This window comes from Malus sylvestris, chromosome 6, assembly GCF_916048215.2.
Source record: "Malus sylvestris chromosome 6, drMalSylv7.2, whole genome shotgun sequence".
NCBI lineage: Eukaryota > Viridiplantae > Streptophyta > Magnoliopsida > Rosales > Rosaceae > Malus > Malus sylvestris.
In genome coordinates, this window is record NC_062265.1 from 29089691 (window position 1) to 29101309 (window position 11619).

Here is an 11619-nt window from a genome sequence, read left to right on the forward strand (position 1 = left end):
GAATAGAGAATGATGAAGATGAAACAATAACAATTGACAAGCAAAACCGAACCAACTAACCAGATTCGCTTCGGTTCGGTTTGACAGTTTTGGTTCGGTTTTTTGAACCCACCCCTATCAATATGTAGTTTTTTTCGACGGACGGACGGCCACGATCTTTTTGTGCAGTTTTGCACACGGTGAGAGATCTCTCAACTACGATAAATAAATTTGTTTGTTTATTACTGAGATAATCTGAATTAGCTACTTGAAAGGTGACCCTAAGCCCATTTTCCTTTAGACTTGGAGAGTACGCAAGGGTTATATATATATGCAGCCTCAGCTAAAGGGATTTGTTTGTTTATTACTGCCGTGTTTGATGACTAATTATGTTCCGAGGACAATGATAGAGGTTGACATAGTTGATTTATCTAGTGTATATACATTTTTCTTTTGTTGAATAGAGCATGATGAAGACGAAACAATGACAATTGACAAGCAAATATAAAAAAGAGAAGGAACTTTCTGGAGAAGAAATGAGTTCTTGTATTATACAATTCATGACAGGAGGCTAATTTCTTACACGCTTTAATCAAACAATACTAATTCCTAGACTTGAAGTTCAAGTTCGTGACATCATAGATTATTTGACTTGAGGACATCAAAATTAACAACAGATTTCTCCAATAATTTACAAGTTCTGAACCATTTCGATTGAATTTTTGTGCCCTGCTGACGAGGCATGTTTATTGGGCAACATAGCTTGTCAAGGATATGCAGGTCGAGCAGCTAGAAATAGCGGAACTTTCTTGGCAACTGTAAGGCCAGCAGCCTCTTCCATGTCCACGTCTTCTCTTCTCACCCTGTGAGGCAGTTCCCAGTCGAAACAATAAAGCAGATTGGCGAGCGCAAGCTCAATCAGCTTTGCAGCAAAGTTCATACCAGGACAACCCCTTCTCCCAGCGCCAAATGGTAAAAGTTCAAAATGGTTTCCTTTGTAGTCAACTGAGCTGTCCATGAATCTCTCAGGTAAGAATTCTTTCGGGTTTTCCCAACATTTCGGGTCACTTCCTATCATTTTTGCAAGCACAAACACCATTGTATTGGCAGGAATTTCGTACCCTTCGATTGTGCAGCTCTCTAAGGTTTCTCTTGGAAGCAGTAATGGCGCAGGTGGATGTAGTCTAAAACTCTCCTTCAAGACCAACTTTAGATACACCAGTTCGGACAGATCAGTTTCTTCCACCTTCTGTTTTCCCTTCAAAACTTCTCTCACCTCGTCTTGTGCTTTCCTCAATATGCGGGGATTCATAATCAATTCAGCCATTGTCCATACCAGTGTGGCTGAGGTAGTATCAGTCCCTGCAATAAACATGTCCTGCAAGAAAAGATTTCACAATTAGCATCCGTCTCCCAAGCCGGCTGAATTAATTCGATAAAACCATACAAAGAAGTCTTAAATTCAAATTGTTAAACAACTATTGGACTCCAAAAGCTTAATTTGTTCGGAAATGAGCTAACAATGTATATTAAGCCAACACAATATCGTTGAAGTAATCGAAAAAAGAAAAAAAAAATCATAATAACAATTCAGTAACATATGTTCAAATGCAAGAAGAAAGAAAATGCAACATACGGTTAGAACACCCTTAATTTGGTCATTAGTGAGGGCGATTGTTTGACTTGGATCATTCTGAACTCGAAGGAGTACATCAACAAGATCTTCATGCTCCGGTTTAGGCCTTTTCGGATCAAGGTGTTCCTCAATCACTCTGTCGTAGAGATTGTCCAAGCCTTTAAAACACTTCTCTAACTTTTGATCAAGGCCATTGAACTTGTTTAGCCAACTTATCCAAGGTAGGAAGTCCGACACGCAATATCCTCCCAACAGGGTCCTTGTCTCTTCAAGCAACTCATGAATCCTGCTCTTTCCAACCTCTCCTCCATCATCATACTTTTTACCAAACGCCGAACGACTCACAACATTATTTGCCAAGAAAAGTGTGAGTTCACTGATATTGACCGGTCCCTTAGAATGCGCAATAGATTCGAGCATAAGTCCGACCTCTTCATCCCTCACAGACTGAAACACTTGGACCCTCTTTGCACTAAGCAGTTCGAAGATCACAATCTTTCTAACCTCCCTCCAATAATCCCCATAGGGAGCAAATGTCAGATTAACACAATCATAACTAAGCTTCTTTGGAATATACAAGGCCGGCCTACCTGAAAAAATGAGGTCATGAGTTTTGAAGATCTCTCTTGCCATATGAGATGAGGAGACCACTAGAGTGGATACTGAGCCTAGTTGTAAAAACATGAGATCTCCATATTTGGCGGCTAGGCGCTCGAGGACGTGGTGGGGTAAGCCGCCATCGGAGAGCTTGTGAAGGTTGCCAATGAGAGGCAGCCTCCTGGGACCAGGAGGCAGTCTCCTTGCTTGAGAAGCAGTACTTTTCTTTCTGTGTTTGATCAAGAGCAATAAAATAATGGGTATGAGGAAAACAAAGAGTAGGAGGAGTTGAGAATCCATGGCTAATTTCTGGCGATGGAAAGAGGGATACGAGTGATAAGTAGTTATACGAGTGATAAGTAGTTATACTGTCTATATAAAATTAAAATATTAATGCATGGAAGTCGCTGAAATATTAAACTGGAATGTGTATAATAATTGATGGAAAATGGTCCAATGGCAACTGAGATGCATGTCACTCGCTACCTCATATTAACAGAATCCTATCAAAATATTTGCGCGTTACATTCCAGAAAGTTAAGAATTCAACTTCACTGTTTATTTTATGAAAATGGGGTATCACACAGCACAACTATTTCTCTTTGAGAGCTACTACCGACCGTCTTAGTCTGTCCTTGTTAAACCTGTACAAGAGTCGGTTTTATTGGTTTTTGACAAATAATACGATAATTCACAATAAACTACGTGAAAGGGGATTCAAAAGTGGGTTCTCAGGTGCAAATGTGATTTCTCTTAATCAATTGAACTCCAAACTAGTTACATGCGGCGTTTCTTGATATATTGAAATTAGAAAGTAGAGATTTACGCTAAGAATCCATGGCTAATTTTCTGAGGAAGGAAAGAGGGATACGAGTGATATTTAGTTATATTGTTTTATGTAAATGACAAGTTGACCATTGTGGATATATATATTATACGCATGCAAGTTATGAAATATATAAACTGGAATGTGTAGAGTAATTGATGGGAAATGGTCAACAATTTCCAGCAAGTTAAGAATTCAACTTCACTCTTTAACTTATAAAAATGGTGCATCACCTGGCACAACTTATATATTTCTCTTTGAGAGCTGCTACCGACCTTTTTAATCGTCTCTTGTTCTACCTAATCTCAGCCGGTCCTTATTCCACCTAACTAGGAGGGACACGATACATAGGTGGATGACTTTTGGTATGTATTTATTTTGTAAGCATGAGATCTTAAGTTTGACTCATATATAGTGGAAGGTCTTCCTTGTTGTATATCTTAGCCTAAATCTCTACTTTCTAATTTCACTATATCAAGGAACACTGCACGTAAGTAGTTCAATTGATTAAGAGAAATCACATTTGCACCTGAGAACCCACTTTCTGGTGAAGAAATGAGTTCTTATATTATACAGTGCATGTCTTATTCATGACAGAAGGCTAATTTCTCACACGCCAGAACTTAGTAATTAAACAATACTAATTCATAGACAGACTTGAGGTTCAAGGAATAAAAGTTGACTTTAAACTTTTCATGGTGTCATACTAGTAGACTTATGGACAACAAAATTAACAACAGATTTTTTGAATAACTTACAAGTTCTGAACCATTTCGAACGAATTTTTGTACCGGCTGACGAGGCATGTTATTGTGCAACATAGCTTGTCAATGATATGCAGGTCTAGCAGCTAGAAATAAAGGAACTTTCTTGCCAACTGTAAGGCCTGTTGTGATTGGCTCATATTTTGAGCTGGCAACAATTAAGTGACTTTGTGTGTTATGCTTTCGGAGTAGTGACCAAATGTGGCCATATCTCATTTCGGCTAATAGTGGAAGACAATGATGATGTTTGCTTGGGATTCTTTTGTTTTGGCCTTTTTTCTTGGTTTCCCATTTGCATGCCACGTGAATGGCTTTGGGGTTTGAGTAAAAGGCAAAGGGAGCATGATGCATCATCATTATGTTTGTGGAAAAAGGAAGGGTTGATTTATTTTTCTTCTCCATTTATTTGCAAAGAGCCGAAGAGGAGAGGGTGGAAAAGAGAGCATCCAAGGGGGAGAGTATTCGGCTCTCCCATGGGAAAGCATGAGCACGGATGAGAGAAAATCAAGATAGCTAGAGTGAAAAATATTCTAGTGAAAGAACTCTTGGGGTAGAGTGAGGCTCTTGGGAAAATTCTATGAGTGGGTGTGCAAGGGATTCGGGATTGGGTTATATTGATTTAACTCATATGTACTTGTACTGTTATTCTCATAGTGAAGAGCAATATCTCTCCGAGGACGTAGGCAGGATTTTTGCCGAACCTCGTAAATTTCTCGGTGTCTTTATTTCTTGTATTTTATTTTGTTCAACTGAGTATGATTTGGTGAGGTTGTACTCTGAATCTCGTTTCCGCACTGACGAACGGGCCAAGGCACAACAAGGCCACTGGGCCAGTAGCCTTTCCCATGTCCAAGTCTTCTATTCTTACCCAGTGAGGCAGTTCCCAGTCGAAACAATAAAGCAGATTCGCGAGCGCAAGCTCAATCAGTTTCACACCAAAGTTGATACCAGGACAACCCCTCCTTCTGGCGCCAAATGGTAAAAGTTCAAAATGGTTTCCTTTGTAGTCAATTGAGCTGTCCATGAATCTCTTAGGCAAGAATTCTTTTGGATTCTCCCAACATTTCGGGTCATTTCTTATCATTTTTGCATGCACAAACACCATTGTATTGGCAGGAATTTCGTACCCTTCTATCATGCAACTCTGTAATGTTTCTCTTGGAACTAGTAATGGCACCGGTGGGTGTAGTCTAAAACTCTCCTTCATGACCAACTCTAGGTGCATGAGTTTGGGCAGATCACTTTCTTCCACCACATGTTTTCCCTTCAAAACTTCTCTCACCTCGTCTTGTGCTTTGCTCAATGCGCGGGGGTTCCGAATCAATTCAGCCATTGTCCATACCAGTGTGGCTGTGGAAGTATCAGTCCCTGGCACCCTGCAATAAACATGTCCTGCAAGAAAATATTTCACAATTATTATCCATCTCCCAAGCCAGCTAAATTAATTTATAAAACAATATCATTGAAGTAATTGAAAAAAGAAGAAGAAAATCATAATACCAATTAACATATGTTCAAATGCCAGAAGAAAGAAAATGCAACATACGGTTAGAACACCCTTAATTTGGTCAGAAGTGAGGACGATTGTTTGACTGGGATCGTTCTGAACTCAAAGAAGTACGTCAACAAGATCTTCATGCTCCGGTTTAGGCCTTTCAGATCAAGGTGTTCCTCAATCACTCTGTCATAGAGATTGTCCAAGCCTTTAAAACATTTTTCTATCTTTTGATCAAGGCCATTGAACTTGTTTAGCTAACTTATCCACGGTCGGAAGTCCGATACACCATATCCTCCCAACATGGCCCTTGTCTCTTCAAGCTACTCATGAAGTCTGTTCTTTCCGATCTCTCCTCCAGCATCATACTTTTTACCAAACGCCAAACGACTCAAAACATTGTTTGCCAAGAAAAGTGTAAGTTCACTGATATTGACTGGACCCTTACAATGCACGGTAGATTTGAGCATAAGTCCGACCTCTTCATCCCTCACAGACTGAAACATTTGAACCCTGTTTGCACTAAGCAGTTCGAAGATCACAATCTTTCTAACCTCCCTCCAATACTCCCCATAGGGATTAAATGATAACAGAGTCATAGCTAAAACTTCTTTGGAATATATAAGGTCAGCCGACCTGAAAAAATGAGGTCATGAGTTTAGAAGATCTCTCTTGCCATATGAGATGAAGAGACCACTAGAGTGGATACCGAGCCTAATTGTAAAAACATGAGATCTCCATATTTGGCGGCTAGGCGCTCAAGGACCTGATGGGGTAAGCCGTCATCAGAGAGCTTGTGAAGGTTGCCAATGAGATGCCGCCTCCTTGCTTGAGAAGCAATACTTTTCTTTCTATGTTTGATCAAGAGCAAGAAAATAAAGGGTGTGAGGAAAACAAGGAGTAGGAGGACTTGAGAATCCATGGCTATATTTTGTGAGGATGGAAACAGGGATTACAAGTGATAAGTAGTTAAGACGGCAAGTTGATCATTTGGATATATTAAATAGGTGGTGCTATTCATACACACTTTTTTACCTCCACATATCCCTTTTAGTTTTCAATCGTTGGATCAAAAGAATTGAAAAAGATCAAATGATATAAATTAACAGGAGTCGTGTAAGAAGTAAAAAGGGGTGTGTAGATAACACCATCCTATTAAATATTATGCGTGGAAGTCAATGAAATATATAAACTGGAGGGTAATGCTATAGACTAAATTTGTAGATAAAGTTTGTAAATTAATAACATGGAAGTTGATAATTAGATTTTTACTTAAGTGTTGATTAACATACTTATTTCTTATTGGTAACACATTATTTTGTTTGCAAATTTAATCTACCTAATATTAATCTAAACTGGAATGTGTATTTATAGTTGATGGGAAATGGTCAACAATTTCTAACTGAGATGCGGTCACTCATTACCTTATATTAGTAGAATCCTATCAAAAGATTCATGTTACTCATTGTTGATGCACAAAACCGAAAGGGTCTTGGAACAACGTAAATCCGACCGTGAATCTGCAAGAAAGTAAAGAACACAAGATGTATCATGGTTCACCCCAATGTTTGGGCTACGTCCACACTGATATTGTATTTCTCTGTTTGTGAGAGGATTGTGAGGGAGAGAGAGCTTTGTAATGTGAGAGTGAGGCTTGCTGTTTGTGAGGGTGAGGAGGCCCTTTTATAGAATAAGGGCTCCTCACTTATTACATATTTGCCCCTTCATTTATTGCATAATTACATTTGAGTCCCCCGAGTATTTATACTAGGTCTAAATATGAAGGCCCTAAGTATGGTACAAACAGTAGTCCGCCAAGTCTTCAATCAAGAGAGTCTTTTGGCTGGAGACTTGAAATTTAGTCCATGTGTGGGTCGAAGTAACTAGATGTCGTCTAGGACTGATACTTGATATGAGGCGATGCTCAATCTGAAATGATGCTCAACTAGAAGTAGCACATGTTGCGAGGTTGCTCGGCTTGTGGCGTTGAAGGTGAGGGAGTCCCTTTTGTAGAATAAGGGCTTGTTCCTCAATACATAAATGATGGGCTAGAGTTGATGCTCGCGGCGAGGCAGTTGCTCAGTAGGCGGCGATGCTCTCTAATGATGGTGAGGGAGTCCCTTTTATAAAATAAGGGTTCGCTCCTCAATACATAAGTGATGGGTTAGAGTTGATGCTTGCGGCGAGACGGTTGCTCATTAGGCGGCAATGCTATCTACTGATGGTGAGGGAGTACCCTTTTATAAAATAAGAGCTCGTTCCTCAATACATAATTGATGGGTTAAAGTTGATGCTCGCGACGAGGTGGTTACTCAGCTGGCGGCGATGCTCTCTAATGATGGTGAGATAGTCCATTTTATAGAATAAGGGCTCGCTCCTCAATACATAAATGATGGATTAGGAGTGATGCTCGCGGCGAGTTGGTTGCTCAGTTGGCGGCGATGCTATCTAATGATGGTGAGGGAGTCCCTTTTATAGAATAAGGGCTCGCTCCTCAATACATAAATAATGGGTGCTTTCTAATGAAAGTGAGGGAGTCCCTTTTATAGAATAAGGGTTCGCTCCTTAATACATAAATAATAAGCTAGAGTCCCCCAAGTATTTTTCATGAGGCCCAGTTGCGGAAGTCCAATATATGATACATAGTGTAGTCCCCCAAGTCTTTAGTTAATAGACGCTGTGGGTTGGAGACTTCAAATTCAATCCATGTATGGGCCGAAATAGCGGTTGTTCGAAGGCGGTCTTTGTAGACCATGCACTGAAGCTTTGTAGGTGAAGCTTTTCAAGTGACGCTTTGAAGCTGGAGCTTTTGTAAATGAAGCTTTTTGAAGCTGGAGCTCTCGAAGCTAGAGCTCTGTAAATGAAGCTTTCGAAGCTGATTGACATGAGTGATGCTCATGAATGTTTATGTTGATTAACATGAGTGATGCTCATGGATGTTGACATGAGTGATGCTCATGAATGTTGACATGAATGATGGTCATGAATGTTTATGTATGATTGACATGAGTGATGCTCATGAGTGTTTATGTATGATTGACATGAGTGATGCTCATGTATAATTTTGGAGTACTGGACGTACTTTTGATCACCTGGTTGGTGATAATAGCGGCAGGCTGCCGAATAATTTTGGAGTACTGATCGTACTTTTGATCACCTGGTTGGTGATAATAGCGGCAGGGTGCCGAATAAATTTGGAGTCATAGGGCCTGGCTCTTTTGGGCATATGGGCATTCGCCCTCCATATAACATTCTAGCGCATTATTTTAGGCTTGCCGTTTTTTTTTATTTTTTATTATTATTATTACCATCTGATGGGGTTATACAGATGTCTCTGAAAGATAAATAAATCACATCATTCAAAAATAAATCCGACCCTCTGCTCAATGGGTCACGCCCATAATTCCATTTTCTGCATGCCATCACCACCGTAATTATGTCTGCTTCTTTTTATCTTCTTTTGCTTTCTGCTTTTACTTTTTGCTTTTCTTTCTGCTTTTTCTTTCTGCTTTCTGCTTTTGTTTTTCTTTTCCATTGCACCTCTCTCTGTCTCTGTCTCTGCTTTGCTGTCATGCATGTGCACACTATCTTTTGCCGTTACTACTTTGTCAGACGCTCCAATTTGCACCTTTTTTATGGCCCAAAATTGTACTAACACCACATCTTAGAATACTTGCAGTACATTTCTTTCAAATCCAGTGGTAAATCCTTCAGTTCACCTTTCTCGATTCCAGCTTCAGAAGGGAACTTTTTCAAGGTTTTGGAGAACCCATTGTTTTCCAGGAACTGAGCCACGGCGCGGAGGATAACAAAGGAACTAACACCTCTAAATCTAGAATCCCAAATAACATATTACACAATCCAGAATAAAAATAATTCGGAATAGTATAATCAGATAATCCCAGCTTCCAAACATCACAAAATTAACCAGAAGAGCGGCCAGAGAAATCACTTATCTTTGGTGGAGACGCCGTACTTCTCCTGCATCCTGGCGATCTCTTCCTCATTCTTCTTCATGTCGGACTTCTTGCCCATATTCGCCTGCTGGTAGTAGAGCACGATGAGGTACCGGTTCACGAAGTTGAAGCCGGAAAGGTGATCCACCGCCGTTTTGGCATCGTAGATGTCCTCGTAAACGACGAATGCGGTGCCTCTGGTGTCCTTGTTCGTCTCGATGCGAATCTGCGGTATTGTGCCGTACTTGCCGAAGATGTCGTACATCTCCTCGCTCGAAATGTTGAAGGGGAGGTTGCGGACGTAGAGCACGTGGTTGACTTCCGGAGGGAGGCTGGTGTTGACTTTAACTCGAATCTAGAGCAGATGGAAGGCCTATTGCGTCATTCCGGATCGGCAAAACCTCGAGTTCTGCGTAGTTTCCAGTGTTTTCCGATTCTCCTTCGGTGGTGGTAGTGGGGGTGGTGTTTCTTTTAACTTTTGAGAGAGAGAAAGTATAGAGAGAGAGAGAGATGGCGTCTGTGATCCAGTTGCGCCTCTGATGGAGTTTAGTCTAAGCAAGAGAAGGTGGATCGGAAAGTAAATGGAAAAGCACTGGCTGTGAGGAGGACAAATTAGAATATTGGTGTGGTGTTTGGTTTTCTTGGGTTTTTGCAGATTTTGCAGATCCATGGAGGAGGTGAAATAATGAGAGAGAACCGACACAACTTTTCGTGTCGTTTCTCACAGACGGCGCCAAATGTTGATGCACAAAACCGGAGGGGTCTTGGAACAACGTAAATCCAACCGTGAATCTGCAAGAAAGTAAAGAACACAAGATGTATCGTGGTTCACCCCAATGTTTGGGCTACGTCCACACTGAAATTGTATTTTTCTGTTTGTGAGAGGATTGTGAGGGAGAGAGAGCTTTGTAATGTGAGAGTGAGGCTTGAGGTTTGTGAGGGTGAGGATGCCCTTTTATGGAATAAGGGTTCCTCACTTATTACATATTTGCCCCTTCATTTATTACATAATTACATTTGAGTCCCCCGAGTATTTATACGAGGTCTAAATACGGAGGCCCTAAGTATGGTACAAACACTCATTATCATTGAAATATAAAATGGAATGTGTATATTAATTGATGGAAATGGTCCAAAGTCAACTGAGATTCATGTTACTCATTACCTCATATTAACAGATTCCAATCAAAAGATTTGCGGCGTTAATTTCGAGCAAGTTACTTAAGAAATCAACATCACTGTTTATTCTATAAAAATGGTGTATCATTTGGCACAACGTATTTCTCTTTTGAGAGCTTCTGCCGACCTTCTCTGTCGGGACTCGATCCTTGTTCTACCCAATCTCAGTCGGTCCTTGTACTACCGAATCTCATTCGGTCCTTGTTCTATCTAAGTAGGAGGGAGTAAGCATGTGGTATAAAGTTTGATTCATATGTAGTTGAAGGTCGTCCATGTTGTATAGCTTAGCCTAAATCTCTATTTTTTAGTATCACTATATCAAGAAACTGCACGTAAGTAGCTTGTAACTCGGTTAGTTGAGAATATTCACTTTTATACCTGATAACCTGTGTCTGAATCTCCCTCTCCGTAGTTTATGTAGATTTATCTATCGTTTATAAAAAACAAAATTCTCACCCTATTTTAATTTCATATTACAGTAGTGATAAACTCGATCTATATAATTCTTGCTCTTTCTTATAATATGATAAATGATTATCTGGTCCCAATTAATTGTCAAGCGGAAAAGCCTAAAACAGTTGCTGGAACCGGAAATTAGTGGATTGTGAGAGGTAGGAGAAGAAAAACAAAGTCTGGTCACACCCAAATGAAAATTATTTCAAGCTGGCCTCAAGGCGAACAAGGACGTATCTTAGGCCTCACTTGAAACTATGCCGAATATTTTTTCCATATCTTTATTCATAGTATTCTTAATAATCATATACTCAACAAAAGAGATTGAAAACCAAAATTTGCTTATATGGTTACATTAAAAATAAATTTGCATGGAAACTCATTTAATAATTTCTACTGATAATAAATAAAATTGAATTATCTTTACTACATCGAGAGTATTTTTAAACAATTGTATAATATATCATAAGACGCTTTACCGCAATTACGGAACACAATTATGTCAAAAAGTTACACAGCTTAATGTGTTTTTTTTTTCCTTCTTTTGTAGTATTCTTTGTTATTATTCTTGAATTAATCTCTTATTTCCCCCTGTTTTATAGGCATGGGTTAAAGGATCAATGGATCTGGATTCCGAAATTTGACGTTGGTAATGAATTCGACCATGGAACTCTTTCCAGAAAGTTCATGAATTTCACAATTATATGACGAAGAAGAAACAAGGAAAAGCAAGT

General features: G+C 39.7%; 2 protein-coding genes and 1 pseudogene across 2 annotated transcripts; all 3 read right to left on the reverse strand.

Annotated features, from left to right (window-relative positions):
* Positions 1-510: 510 nt before the first annotated feature.
* Positions 511-2531, reverse strand: LOC126625042 (cytochrome P450 71A9-like). Its single transcript, XM_050294118.1, has 2 exons — positions 1616-2531; positions 511-1357 (listed from the first exon to the last, which is right to left on the reverse strand). Exons 1-2 carry the CDS (start codon positions 2510-2512, stop codon positions 746-748), a joined length of 1509 nt encoding a protein of 502 aa, XP_050150075.1. The 5' UTR covers positions 2513-2531; the 3' UTR covers positions 511-745.
* A 1334-nt stretch (positions 2532-3865) lies between these two features.
* On the reverse strand, positions 3866-6219 carry LOC126625596 (cytochrome P450 71A9-like; annotated as a pseudogene).
* A 3026-nt stretch (positions 6220-9245) lies between these two features.
* LOC126625049 (splicing factor 3B subunit 6-like protein) lies at positions 9246-10415 on the reverse strand. Its single transcript, XM_050294124.1, has 2 exons — positions 10397-10415; positions 9246-9601 (listed from the first exon to the last, which is right to left on the reverse strand). Exons 1-2 carry the CDS (start codon positions 10413-10415, stop codon positions 9246-9248), a joined length of 375 nt encoding a protein of 124 aa, XP_050150081.1.
* Positions 10416-11619: the final 1204 nt, after the last annotated feature.

What these genes read in the sequence shown, in the direction of transcription:
- LOC126625042 (XM_050294118.1), bottom strand. Translation starts at nt 2,512, where the DNA reads ATGGATTCTCAACTCCTCCTACTCTTTGTTTTCCTCATACCCATTATT. An exon ending in AAATTAAGGGTGTTCTAACC is followed by an intron (nt 1,358 to 1,615) that starts GTATGTTGCATT and finishes CTTTTCTTGCAG; the next exon opens with GACATGTTTATTGCAGGGAC.